Source organism: Triturus cristatus, chromosome 3_1 (genome assembly GCF_964204655.1).
Source record: "Triturus cristatus chromosome 3_1, aTriCri1.1, whole genome shotgun sequence".
NCBI classification, from domain to species: Eukaryota; Metazoa; Chordata; class Amphibia; order Caudata; family Salamandridae; genus Triturus; species Triturus cristatus.
In genome coordinates, this window is record NC_140583.1 from 655,263,636 (window position 1) to 655,277,770 (window position 14,135).

At 41.1% G+C, this 14,135-nt stretch overlaps 1 protein-coding gene across 4 annotated transcripts in view; it reads right to left on the reverse strand.

Annotated features, from left to right (window-relative positions):
• The window catches only part of GOLM2 (golgi membrane protein 2), a 523,755-nt gene that overhangs the window by 270,455 nt on the left and 239,165 nt on the right, over nucleotides 1-14,135 (reverse strand). For all 4 annotated transcript variants that reach the window (XM_085644687.1, XM_085644686.1, XM_085644685.1 and 1 more), the window contains exon 5: nucleotides 11,063-11,204. In XM_085644687.1, the coding sequence (XP_085500813.1) occupies nucleotides 11,063-11,204 (142 nt within the window). The remainder of the gene's footprint in view (nucleotides 1-11,062; nucleotides 11,205-14,135) is intronic.

The window sequence follows — 14,135 nt, forward strand, 5'->3', positions numbered from 1 at the left end:
TCTATTAAAAGCATGGAGGCAAGGATTATTCCCACCCGAGAAGGAGCTTGAGGGTATAGACTTCTTTCTGGTGGCTATTGCATAACAATTGTTCGTACGGTATAAGTACCCTTTGTATGTTTCTTCCCTGTTATCTGCTTCCGCTCTTGGGTTTTCATGGTGATACTTGATTTATGCCAAAGTTCTTTTTTTTCTGATTACAGTACAGTGCCTTTGGTCAGAGATTTAAAACATGGTTTACTACATATTGTATACTATCTTTATCATCTCCTTCCTAGTCCACCTTTCCTATTTCTTCCTTTCCAGTTTTCATGAGTACCTCAACTATTGTATCTTTTGATATCTGTATTATCTTTTTTATATTTAGAAATCTGAGAAGTTAACATTTCATAGTGATTTATTGTGTGGCCATAATTTGATTTGTTTATACTCCTTTTTTAATGTATTGTTTATAAACTGACATGTACTTCTCAATAAAAATATACCCCCCAAAAAAAAAGTTCAGATTCTTGGACGGCTGTATGGATCCTTTCAGGTTCGGAAGGATCTAAAACAGAATAAGATGAGGATGGTGACAATGTTCTGTCACAATCAAAAAAGGGGAGGAAGATGTGGATACATACCTTTATGGTAATGCTGGGCTGTTGATTGGATGACCCTGTTGACCTTTCAAGTGCATGCTGGGAAAGATATGTTTTTTGTTGTTGTTGAAAGTACAGCATAACCCTCGCCTCTGTGCCCTTAATAGAACTGAAACTTTCCTACATGTCTACCAGGAATATTTTCATTTCCATGAAGACATACCAACCCAATCAATAGTGACAGGTGCTTCTCTTTCTTGTTGGGGTACTCACATGGACCATTTTTGACATGAAGGCGTGTTGTTTCCGAAACAATAGTAATACCACATCATCAGTAGTAGCAAATCAACCTACTGGAGTTGACAGCAGTACATTTAGCCCTGAAAGCTTTCCTCCTGTCATTCAAGACAAACTTCCTCCTTGTTCAATACAAACAATGCAACGACCATGCATTATCTGAACAAGCAGGGAGGACCGAGTTACAGACCTGTCTCTGGAGGCACAAACAATCTAAAAATGGTTAGTATCGAGAGATCTTAGGATTACAGCGAACCATCTTCTAGGAATCCAGAATGCTCAAGCAGACACTCTCAGCAGAACCATTCAAGAGTATCACGGATAGGTATTAAACAACTGCGTAATTCATAACATCTTTTGCAACTGGGGTTTCCCTCAAATGATCTTTTTGAAGATGAAGAAAATGCCCAAGCTTCACCTCGAGGTTTTACCAACCAAGGACGTTGGGGAATGCCCTATGGATCAACAGGTCAGACAAATTTCTTTATGGCTTTCCTCCATTTCCCCTACTGCCAACAGTGATTATCAAGTTGTCTCAGTCAATGGCAAGTATGATCCTCTTTGCTACAGAACAACACCCAGCAATTGTGGTTCACGGATCCAGGGGTGTGCAATTTTCAAAATAATCTACTTGTCCAAGGGACAAAATGCCACTGAGATCTACATGTCCTGTAAAATCCACTTGTCCCACCTACTCCCGTCCCTACATCAAACATAAGGGCTCCGGCTGACAGAGAAAAATTAATATATTTTTGTTTTATTAAAACCAGTAAACCATTAAATGATGTTCAATAATAATGCTAAAGAAAAACTTGACAATCGATATTATCCCTTTTATCAAAACATATAGAAATACAACAATAAATGATCTAGCATGGCAAGCTGCTCTAAGACTCATATTAGCAATACTTCAATAGTTATGATAAAAGTGGCCTTTTATGTCCACACACATGCTTTGTGCCTCCTGTTGTAAGCTAGAGATCAATAGCTCTGCTGGGGTCATAATCCTCAAAGTTGGGTCCTTCTACCTTAAGAAAATTAGGTCTTGGAGAACATCTTGATTTAACCGTGTTTTTAGCGGGTTCTTAATGATATTCATGGCAGAAAACGCACGTTCAGCTTCTGCTTTAGATATGCTGAATGTGAACATCATATCCACAAGCTTTAATATATTAATTAACGAGGAAGGTTTTGTTGCTAGCAGGGTGGAGTATGCAGGCAATACAGGACTGCCTTTGGTCTGAAAGCTTTTCATATGGGTTTTAAGTCCACAAAACTCCTCTACAACTGCCAACCTCTCATCTGTGGTGAAAAGTACCTCAAAATGTTGTACAATTACCTCAATGTCAGAGAGCCCATATGTATAGAGTTCCTCTCTACTTTCTGGCCCCAGTGTATAATCAAATGCCTGAAAACCTTGAACAGGCATGCAATTAAAATTTTCAAACTTCTTATCAATGTACTTAACCACTTGGTCAATGAGCTCACTGTCACTTTGTATTGTTGCTGCTGGTGGGCAGTGTCCTGATAACTTTATTTCCCAGCCATCAGTAGAAATGTGTCCAAACTTCTTTCCTTCAGGGCGGCACAGTTTTTTAAACTGATGCATATATTCATCATACTCACTTTTAGGCCTACTAGGGTCAATGCACACCTCTCTACAGCAGGTGGAAAATGCAATAAAAGCAGTTCATTAGACTGAAAGAATTCTGAAAGCTGAGACACTGGCTTCCGAACATCTCTCAGACAGTAAAACTAGTAACAACTGAGAGGTACTCTTTTTGCCTTAGCAGCAGAATCATCACTACCAGCTGCAACCTGTCCCAAATGTAGAACCACTGTCTACAGGTTTTGTTGCATAGCTGTCAAAGCCCTGGTTTTGCTGGATACCCATCTAACCTGTTTAATATCAGTGAAATGTGCAAGGTTTTCATCAATTATTCTTAACATTTCTTTGGCATCTTTTCGCTTTAGGACTATAACAATACAATTTGAAAATCCATTTCAAAGTTTGCTCAAACTGACAAATAGAGGGATGGGATTTTACAGCATCTAGAATCCCAATCTGAAGCTTGTGGGCTACACAGTGGAACGGCAGAAGAAAAGGAATGTCTTTCTTTAGAAGTGCTGCAACCCGTCCCTTAGATCCCATCATAACTGGAGCACCATCGAAATTGACAGCTATTCGTGATGGGCCTGGATGTTCTGTAGACCTCATATCTACCAAATCCAAAGATATTCTTTTGAGTCCTTTAAATATACCATCCAGAATTCCTTGAGCATGTGCATGTTCAAGAGGAACACGATCTGCAAATACAGTGTAGGGTTTCCCACCATTGACTACTTTCACTAGCACAGTGATGGCACTATCTGAGCTTCCGTCAGCAATAATGCAGATGAAGCGATAATTTGAAACTATTTTTTTGATGTCCTGTCGAAGTATATCCGCCTCACATCTAATCATCTGAGGCTTTTTCACGGTTTGCATAATTTTCTCCTATATCCACACCTGCTTTCTTCATAACCCTGCATAGGATGTCCATGACTGAGAGTGGCTTACCTTGTTTTGCAATTGGGAAGCATTGTTAAACAAGATGGTCAGTTTCTTTCTTTCGGTCTCCTTCAGTTTTTGCAGTGATGACACTGGTTTTTGAGGTACCTGCGATGGGAGTCAGAGACGGCAATGCGGTTTCTTTCATTTCCTGGCGGTGCCATGAAACACGTCATATATGCCTTACTAGTTTCATGAGCTCTGATTGGTTCAATGCGCAACTGGTCACATCCACTTAAGAATACATTTCTACCTGAACTCGAATAGCTGAATGCTATAGTAGTATATTTCTGGCAAATAGTGCAGTACATTTTTTGGTCCTTCTCCCTCCGGACTTTCCTTCAGGGCAAGCCATGGGCAGGATTCCACCCAGTGAGACTGAAAAACTTGTTTTCTTTTTTCAGCTTCATACTTTTTGTTCTTAGTTGTGTTGGGATTCTGTGCAGTGATACAAGGCTCAACCTCAGTTGTTTTTTGGGGGGTTTTCCTTCTCCTGGGTTTTCTTTATCACCATCTTTTTTTTAATCTAAAGCTGAATAGAGTTTGTTGGGACATATTTGCCTATGAACTGGACAAAGTGATCAAGTCAGAGACTATACTTAATTCAGTTTTAAACCCCCTGTCCAGAAATGTTGAGCTATTTATGGCAACAGATTTTTCACATAAGAGCTTGCACTAAATCTTGAATGATACAGGTTTCCTCCTACACTTTTCCAAACTCTTTGAGAACCAAGGGTTGAGGCTGTCTGCTGCAATATACCTCTATGCTGCTACTACGGTTTATAGTGATTCTGTTTCATGCCAAATTGTGAACGCACTGAATTCGGGTGCTACACTGGCTGCACTCTAGACCTAGAAGTCAAGAAAAGATTTACACTAAGTAAGAACAAGGATTTGAGCTTTGGAAAAGTACAAGTTTACAAAAAGGTGATTCAAATCTACCACTCATGTTACCATAATAAAAAAATGAAAACCATTAGAAATAACGTGCAATTGACAGCTTAAGAAAGATTATGGATAAAATAAAGGAAAGAATAAACAGAAAGAAAAAAGGAAAGGTAAAAGGAAAAAAAGCAAAGAGAAAGGAAAGAAAAGTTATCAAGAAGGAAGGAAGGTAATTAAGAAAGATAGGAAATAAAAGGTAAGAAAAACAGAAAAGGCCGAAAAGAAAGAAGGAAAAATGAGAGAAAGCAAAACGGAAAGAAAGAAAATGGAAGGAAAGAGAGTATAAAAACCAAATTACACCCTACCTATATTTCAATAAAACTGCTGCAAATTAAACACCATAACATGTGTTTTTTCCCTGGCAAAGTTAATCAACGAACCATTGGTGAAAGAGAGTCCAGGAATGCCATTAAATAGCAGCAGTCCACTTCAAACGGAATTTACAACAGCGCTGGAAGAAGATAGGAACTGATACAACTGAAATATGCCATGGGCTCACATCAAATGTGTCCTACGATTAGGTGGTATTCTGAACACATGCATTGGACAGTGCTTCCATTTTTGATTATGAAGAAAAAGTTAGTTTTAGTGAAATAAAATATTTGCCTAAGACCACACAATTTAAGCATGGAACTTGAAGCCATTTTTTTTTATCAAGCCAGGTTCTCTTTCACAAAGAGTATTTAAATAGTTCCGGACCGTCAAGAATTCGGCAACATCACAAATAGCAGATAACTACTGTAAATAAATTCTGCTCTCAAGAAGGATGTTGCACAATGTCACTACCAATGGACAACTATTGCAACCAGTACTTACTTAAACACACTGCTTAAAAAAAAAGAAAATTAAGGGCCAGATGTACCACCATTTTTGCAAGCGCAAACGGGTTTGCGAACCCGTCGGCGCATGCAAAAATGGCATGGGGTATGCACAAACCCTATTTTGCGAGTCGCAATTTTTTGCGACTCGCAAAATAGGGTTTTGCAACACGCTATTAGGAAGGGGCGTTCCCTTCCTAATAGCGTGCGCAACCCTATGTACAGATGTTTTGTGTCTGCAATTGCGGGCGCAAAACACTCGCAAATTACCACCCTCTTTAAGAGGGTGGCAATAGGGTCGCAAAAGGGACCTTCCCCTTTGCAAATGCAGGGAAAAATATTTTTTAAAGGGCAGGCAGTGGTTCCAGGGACCACTGCCTGCCCTTAAACAAGCATTGGCATTGCCAATAGGTCTCGCTTTTGGGACCTTATATGTATTTAGTTATGCAGCACAATATCCTTGGTGCAACAACATCAACCGTTGCATGGCTAAACGCTTATAAGGTACAAGGTTTAGCCATGCAACAGCTGATGTTGTTGCACCAAGGATATTGTGCTGCAAAACTAAATATTTATAAGGTCCCAAAAGCGAGACTTATTGGCTATGCCAATGCTTGTTCTCACATGCCAGTAGGTTGGTTTGCTTTTCGCGGCGCAAGTGGAGGTGGTTTTACAGTGTCTGTGAGAAGCACCAACAGAAGGCAAAAAAAAATCCCAAAACAAGGCCCATCCTCTCAGAGGTGTGTTAGAGTACATGTTTTATAATGTTTTACACCCAAGGACACATCTAACACGTCTACATAAATGCAAGCACATTACCCATCATATCTATTTTTTTGGACCCACGCTGTTTCTGAGGTGAAACTACACTGACCTAATTTACTCATGACTTACTTTGGTAACGGGTAATAAATGAAAATGGCAATTAAATAAGGCCACTGTTCCGATTAGCACATCACAAATATGTCTCTAATCAAATGTTATAAAATGCAAAAAGCAGCTCTGCTTAGGGCTCGGCAACAGAATTCTTTGGCAGTCTCATGGCTACTATCTGCAGGGAGGGCAGTAGGAAGGATGCTGTGCTAACGCCATGCGTCTTCCCCCAGATTAGGGCCAATGAGGGGGATGGGGGGGGGACCTTAAATTCTTAGTGAAGAGCATCAGTCGGGGATGCTAGTCTTGGTCAGAACACAATACAATGTGTCGCAGCACCTCAAACGCTGGTCAAATTGTTCTGTACAAAAAAGACGAAAAGATGGTGTTTGCACCCTTACACTCTCAAATTATGGGTCTCAGAACACTGCTTTTGTCAAGGAGGAACAAGCAAAAGACTTATAGAGACGAGTTCATGTATTAAAACTACACTTGTGCCAGGACGCAGCCATATTTTACTGAGGCCTGGACGAAATTTGTTACACCAGTGTAATTCTCGATATTATGCCAATACTCCACATGGTGCTACCAGGCCAAATTTAAGCGTGGGAGCATAAGAACAATGCGAACAACAAGAAAGCAAGCGCCTGCTGTTAGCAACACATGCTTTTACACAATTCTTTTAAGGGCAAAAAGCTTCTTCAAGTCCGAAATGGACGCAAGGACACGTTTCTTCCTAAAATATAGTAGTAATGCCGGTTTCACATTTCATTTAATTTTTGAAAACCTTTGCGTAGTTACACAAAATCAAATTACACGAATTTCGCACATTTATAACTCAAGGCGGCTGCATCTCAATGTGGATCATGACTCTCTTGCGTTGCAGAAGCTCTTACCAAAGCGAAGAGCAGGCTTTTAATCCGACCAGCTTGGTAGCACCCACGAGCCGGAGCTTGAGTTAAGGAGTGGAAGGGTGAAAAGTTTATTTCAAAGGCCTCACAAACACGAAGCACCTTATATGTTCAAAAGAAAGAAGTCCTCTCGAGTTTCAATGTGGAGGGTCTTGCCAAACTCTAGCAGAAGCCATAACACACTCAATCTGACTAACCCTTACAGATGCTGGGTGCCGCAGAAGTAGAAAGGACTGGAGCAGGTGACAGGAGGTATGTCATGAGGCTGTCGGAGACCCTCCAACGAGACAGTCAGGCCTTGCAAGCAAGGCAGGCGGTGCTTGGATTTAATGAAGACGGATAGAAGCCCTTGAGAGGGACAGTGTGCAGCAAGCAACAAAGCACGAGTCTTCGATGACAAAGATAGCCAGTCAGGGGCTAACTGCCGCCCCTACACAACTCCGAGACGGGTGTTACGTGTTCCGCACTCGGGAACACACGGATACAGACGTCCGCTGATCGGAGATTAAGAATCAAAGATATTTACAGTGAAAATGAGATTGGTGTGTTACATGCCTCGCTATTGCGTCATGGGAACCGTGAGGGTTTCGAAATTTAGTGTTGTACTCGAATGTTTGGGCGATAGCCATTACGATCAAGTTCTATGACGAGAATGTTGCATTTTGAACTAGACGAAATGAGGTAATTTGAAGTACTCATGTTTTAACTGTTTTAATGTTGGGAGCATCAATAAGGTGTAACTTACAAGCTGGTTCTAAGAATTGACCATATAGTAGGTCAAAATAACAACATAGCATATATTTTGAGTCAGGGATAGTTTGTTGATGTGGGGCACATTTACGTTTACCGTTACGTACAGGATCGGTCTTGAGTTTGGGATCTTTGAACCAGAGCAGTACTGTGATAGATTTTGAACGTTGTGATACTGAGAAGCCTTTATGATAGTTAGTCTTACCAATCTTGGTACTTAGGATGAGTTCAAAATTTCTGCTGTACAAAAAAACTTTTGAAAAATGTATTTAAAAGACTAAGAGTTTGCTTCATGTCTAATAAGAATTGAGTCCACATAACCCGCTGACTAGCACCTAAGGGCCAGATGTACGATCCTTACATTTTGTGAGTTGCAAATTGCGTCAGTTTGCGACTCGCAAAATGCAATGTACAACAGGGTCTCAGACATTGTTATTGATTCCTAAAGGAGTCGCAAATTACCTGCCTCATTAATAATCATCAGGCTGGTGCTATTTGCGATCCCAATAGGAATGGCTAGCACACACAGGGATGGTGACCTGCTAGGGTCAGCAGACCACCATGTCTGTGACTGCTTTTTTTTAAATAAAGCAGTTTTTTTTATAATGCATCCCATTTTCCTTAGACGGAAAACGGGATACATTTAACAAACAAAATTGAAACTTTTCAGTTTCATTTTTTAACGGCAGGCAGTGGTCCCTGGGACCACTGCCTGCTCTTAAAACATATTTTTGCACCCATTCACAAAGGGATAGGGGTCCCCTAGGGACCCTTCCCGATTGCGAGTGGCTTACCACCTACTTGAAGTAGGTGGTAAACTGCGAGTGTTTTGCGACTGCAAACGAGGCAAAAAAACAATGGTACATACCATTTAGACTCGCCATCAGGAAGGGATGCCCTTGGAATGCCCCTTTCTAATAGCAAGTTGCAAACCCTATTTTGCGAGTCGGTAATTGGTTGCTGACTCACAAATGAGGGTTTGTACATGGGTCAGACCAATTTTGTGGTCGCAAACGTGCCGATTTCCCTTTTACGACCGCAAAAAAAGGGCATACATCTGGCCCTTAGTTGACTATTACCATAGTCGCCAGGGCAGGGGCTGGAATATTTCTCAGTTCATGTTTAAAGGCTCACTTTTAATAAATATACTACTAAAGCACGATGTGGTAGTGCACTGTCATTTAAAGACAGCACATTTTCCATCGAAATGGCCACAAACTTTCTCACTAACATGCAGTTTAAAGGATAAAACTATAGAGCGTGCAAACAAGATTTGTAAACTGGGTTTCAGCAAAAATACTTATCACTTGCACATCACCAAGTAAAGTGTTCCGATTTGTTTCCACCCTACAAAAATCTTTTTTTACCACACAGAAATACATAAATGTGCCTTGATAACTACTGAAATATTCACTTGTTTGCTGTTTGAATATTGTGTTAGAAAATAAGCCAGACACCTTACAGCCTTTTTATTTTACACACTTTGCACAGCACGATTGTTACAAACTTCACTTTACAAAATTCTCTAACTTCACAGTCCAAGAAAGAGAAGTAAATGCAGGAAGACAAACTGACTTCTGAACTCTGTCTCTTAAAGCATAACATAAGTGACAAGATAAAAACAAGATTTAAAGGCATCTTTGTTGCTCATTCAATTTGTGAGTGAACAGAACAGCTTTTAGGGTAAGTTAGGGTAAAAGTTAGAAAGTGAGAGAGTGCACAATGTCACCTTGTGTAATATGCATGCTCTACGAGTGAGATCGCACACACACTTTTTCTAAAAGGCTGTCTCATGAGTGGCATGGCTGAGTCCTGCAAGGTTGGCAATCACGGGTAGGTCTTGTCTTTGTTTTAAATATTACATGTCATAACTACTGGTTTGTTGTACAATTTATTGTTCTGTGAAATTTAACATTGTAGTACAACTTATGTTTATATATATGTTCTCTGTATTTTTATGACCCCATCGTTGACCAGCCATTAGGAACTGGTACAGTATGTTTGTGGGTGCACTGAGAGTGTGTAATGCTTTTGGCAGGGATTTAAATAGGGACAAGCAGGATCCTACTCCTGAGAAAAGCCCAGGACCAATCTGTGGGCCTTTGATGGGCTGAAATGCGTCGACCTAGATAGGACATAAGCTGCGTAATTTTGCCTCAAGTGTCCGATACTTGTTTTTAATGACCCCTACACCACCCTTCTAATAAATAACATGACTTGAACACGGGTAGGTACACAGGGTTTTTAGTTGTTGGGATCCCCCACTCCTCGGATCAACCCTGGATAGTCTCTCTATCCACAACGAAGGCCGACCGCTACTACAGCATTCATGAAGTAAAACACCCAGGGTGTGTGCGGTCATCCCGTTCTTTTTTGGAAATTCCCCCCTACCCAGGGTCCTATTTATGATATTATAAATGAGAGTGCAACAGTTTACCTACATAATTTTCTCTCTCATTCCCCCGGCCCTCCAAATGAAAAGGGTTTTGTGTAGGACGACATCAATGGAGATTCAATAAGAGAGAAGAAATGGGTTCTTACCTATAATCCTAGTTCTCTCGCAGGGTAATCGCCATTGAAATCATAAGCAGCCCACCCTCCTCCCCAAATGAAGGTATATAATAAGGATAACTCTAGCATGCTAATTTCTATGTAAACAATACAACTGGATAAACTGTCACATGCAGGGCATGATGGGGCATTAGAAGTCAGAGTGCCCTTAAAAGTGCAGTGTCTATTCTATTGTTTCAGTGCTGCAGCCCATACAATTACATTGCCATATCATTCTATATCATTTACTTTAAAAGGAGCAAAAAGAGTTTGTGAATTATGTTTCTAAAAAGGTCTCTTCTAATCAGTCCTAGTAACATTTAAGGGCTCATTTCTTGTTTACTTCCATTCTTTAAAGTAAATTAATGTGATTGAAAATTTAGCCTGCTTCAAGGCTGGACATTTTATATTTTTTGTAACACGTACCTTTTGGCCTTTACAAAGTAAGGGAAAGATACTGTAGAAAATGTGACTTTGAAAGAACTCGTCTGAGGTCTCTGCATGTGGGCAGGATTATTCAGTGCCTATGAGTATCAGTGGATACCCCCTGAGAGAGCAACAGTGGTTTAGAAATATAATTAGAAAAAGTAACATAGTCAAGGACACCATGAAGTGAACTCAGAGTAATGGTGTAGGAAAGAACTACAAAGCAAGAAATAAACACAAGAATACAGGAAGCAGAACAATAAATATTAATGTGAAAGTAAAACGCTGCATTAAAGCAGTATGTAAAATTGATGCAGTCCTGGGTGAAAACATTTTCACTGATTGGCATCAAAGACTTACCTTTTACATTTTGCATGTGAATTTTAGAAGTGTCTTCAACCATAGTATTGAGATTCTCAATTGCATCTTTTTTGGAGTTGTTCTTAGAGATTTCTTCCAAATCCAAACCATTTTCTTTGCTGGAGTAGAGTTGATCAACAGGCTGCGCATAAAAAACACATTGTACTTGAAAACAAATGCATCCACCTCCTGGGAAAGCAGCCAATGCTGTTCAAAATTCAACAGCTCTTTAACAAATCTTTGAATGAACAGATTTAACATTCAAACCTGACTAATTATTAAGAGAGAAACTTACATATCAGCATCTACAGAAGTTGGAAGAAAAGGGAGAGGGGACAATAAAGGAAAGTCTTAGTAGACTGTCAAACATTGGATGGCACCAGGAGACAATAGATATTACAGGGATATAAGGGCAGGTAAACTGTTAAGGGAAGAAGGAGACAGAAAATATGGCAGGAACGTAGGACAGATCATTTGCATAAGACAGAAGTCTTCAAACGTTTTGATGCGGAGACCCCCTTGTCAAAATTGTTTAGGCTTAAGGACCCCCTTCTGACAAAAATTTCGAGAACCTGGAACTCCTCATCATCGACAACCATAAACGCCCCTTATTCCCACAGCAAATAACTTTTACGGTAGGGAAATAATATTAAACAGTGTGTAGTAAACCAAGGGTCAGTGAGGTTGTAGTCAAAGGTGTAGCTAAAAACAAAGGGCCTAATTTATGAGGAATTGGCATAGGGCAGCGCCGCACATCTTCTTGCTGCGCTGCCCTACCCCAATGTGAAAGGGCAGGAATGCACAATATTATTTTCCCTTGTGTTGGCACACAACTTGCTGCCTAGCACCAGCATAGGTAGGATTGTTTTTGAACAGGAAGGGGCACCTTCCTTCACAAAAGCAATCCTGAGAGGCGTTTACCTCTTTCTATGTGAGCAGCAGAATGTAGCTCACATGGAAAGAGGAAAAAATTAGGAGAACTGAAAACATTTCTCCTTGTTGCGCCTCCGCTGGGGAGGTGTCTGTTTTTGGAGCTGCCCCAGGTTTACGTGATTTTGTAAATATGGGACAGCATCGAAATCCATGGGTGTTGTGTGGGAACCCCACGCAAAGCTCATGCAACCCCTCCCAGATGCAGAGTAAGGCAGCACAGTGACTTGCGTTGCTATGTCTTATATCTATGAGGCTATGCAAAGCCATGCAAGGTGGCTTTGCACCGCCACCGCGTCATAGGTGTGGTTGAGACGCTTGCACCACAAGAGCATAAAAAAAGTGCCGCTCTGGTGATGCAAGCCTCTCATAAAGAAGCCCCAAAATATTCTGCAAATCTTTTAGGTCTTTCGCCATCAGATATCTACATATATAATACTGGGCAGCGTAAATGAAAAATTAATTTTTAAAAGTTGTAACTCAGTGGGAAATGCACTGTAGTACATTATGAAACCTCTATTCGTTAATGCCCTGCAGAGGTCTGTGTGTAACCAGAGAGCCACAGAATTAAATCTTGATTTGTGCAATGGAAAATAGTGACATGTTTTTTTAGTGCTACAAGGTTACAGTATGTGTCAGAAAGCACTGTGAATATGTAAGTAATTATTTTATACTTACATTACACACAGTGTAAGATAGCCTGCTACAAAATGCGCAAAAGGTTTTACGATAAAACGGTGCTTCCAAAAGGTAGATTTGAGTAATACCAGTGCGTATGCAATGCAATTTGTTTTTTTACATAACTGTCCCTTCAACACCTCCTTTGGGGGTACTAAAGGCTGTGTAAATGCAGTTACAATTAAAAGCATGCACATCATAGCCCTGTTGTTAATGCTTTGGATTACCACTCCAAAAACCCAAATCTCTGTCATCCCAAAGCTTGGAGTGATTGCATCAATTAAAGTCAGAACCATCTCCCAAACACCCTTTACACTTGCAGATTAACGAATAGAGCAAATTTGCACTTCATTCGGGCAAGTAAGCTTCCTGGCAGAAAGCTTTTCACACACTAGACAACTGATGAAACGTCAGCTGATAACCATCTAAATTAGCTGTCCCAGGACAGCTGCCTGTAGGAGAGTAGGGTCTGCTATCCTATGGTCACCCCAAATTTTTGCTTTTTGCTTCACTGGTTTTTGACATATTGAGGCTGTGGGCCTGCTAATCAGACCCCAGCCTGCTGTTCTCTCTACTAAATTGACACTATGCACCCTAGGTGCATAACCAATTGGAATTGGATCACCCTGTGAGCCCCTGTACCAGTGTACACTATGTACCCAGGGCATTGGTGTATCTAAGGCCTACCAGGGGCTGAAGCATGTATTATGCCACCCCTGGCCTGGCCTAGCAATTTGACACAACTGGCTGATCACTCAGCTGGGGTAAGTTGGTGTAACCACCTCTTACTTAGGTGTAGTATACCTATACCTAACCTTAAATGGGACACCTGGTAACCTATAAGTCACTCCTATGGTAGGCCTTGACAATCCTGAAGGCAGAGTGCTTGGTTCCATGTGAGATGGTGCTCTGGCATGAGCTGAGCCTGTCTGCAGTGGTCGGAACAACTTCCTTCTAACGTTTCCAGATATCGTCATACCATATACTCTTAAGTGCATTATGAACCTCGCGGTTAAATGCTATCTTTGGTTTGGCTTTATCAAAACATGTCGAGTAAGGTGTCATACGAATTGGAATACTAACCCCTCGCCAATGCTGGCGACGGGGTTAGCATTCCACCCTTCTAGAGGGACACGACATGTACAGTACCTGAAACCCGGGTAAAATCAGACATAGCCTCAGCTCCACAAACTGGATGCTGCCACCACAGACACAAGTCTGCCCTCCTGCTGCTGGGAGTCCTTCCAGCTTGGGAGACGTGGACAAAGGGTTTCCTGCCAGGGGAGGTGCGTGCACCACCCCAGACAGGATTTTGTGTATTGGTCAGGTAGGGCTTGAATAGAATCAGACATGCCTGAGGCTCAGAAGGAGCCTTGGTGCATATGCCAGTTCAAACCCGTCCTGGGGCACACCAGCCCCGGACCTGGGGCGAGCTGGACAAAGGATTGGGGGTGTAACCACCCCC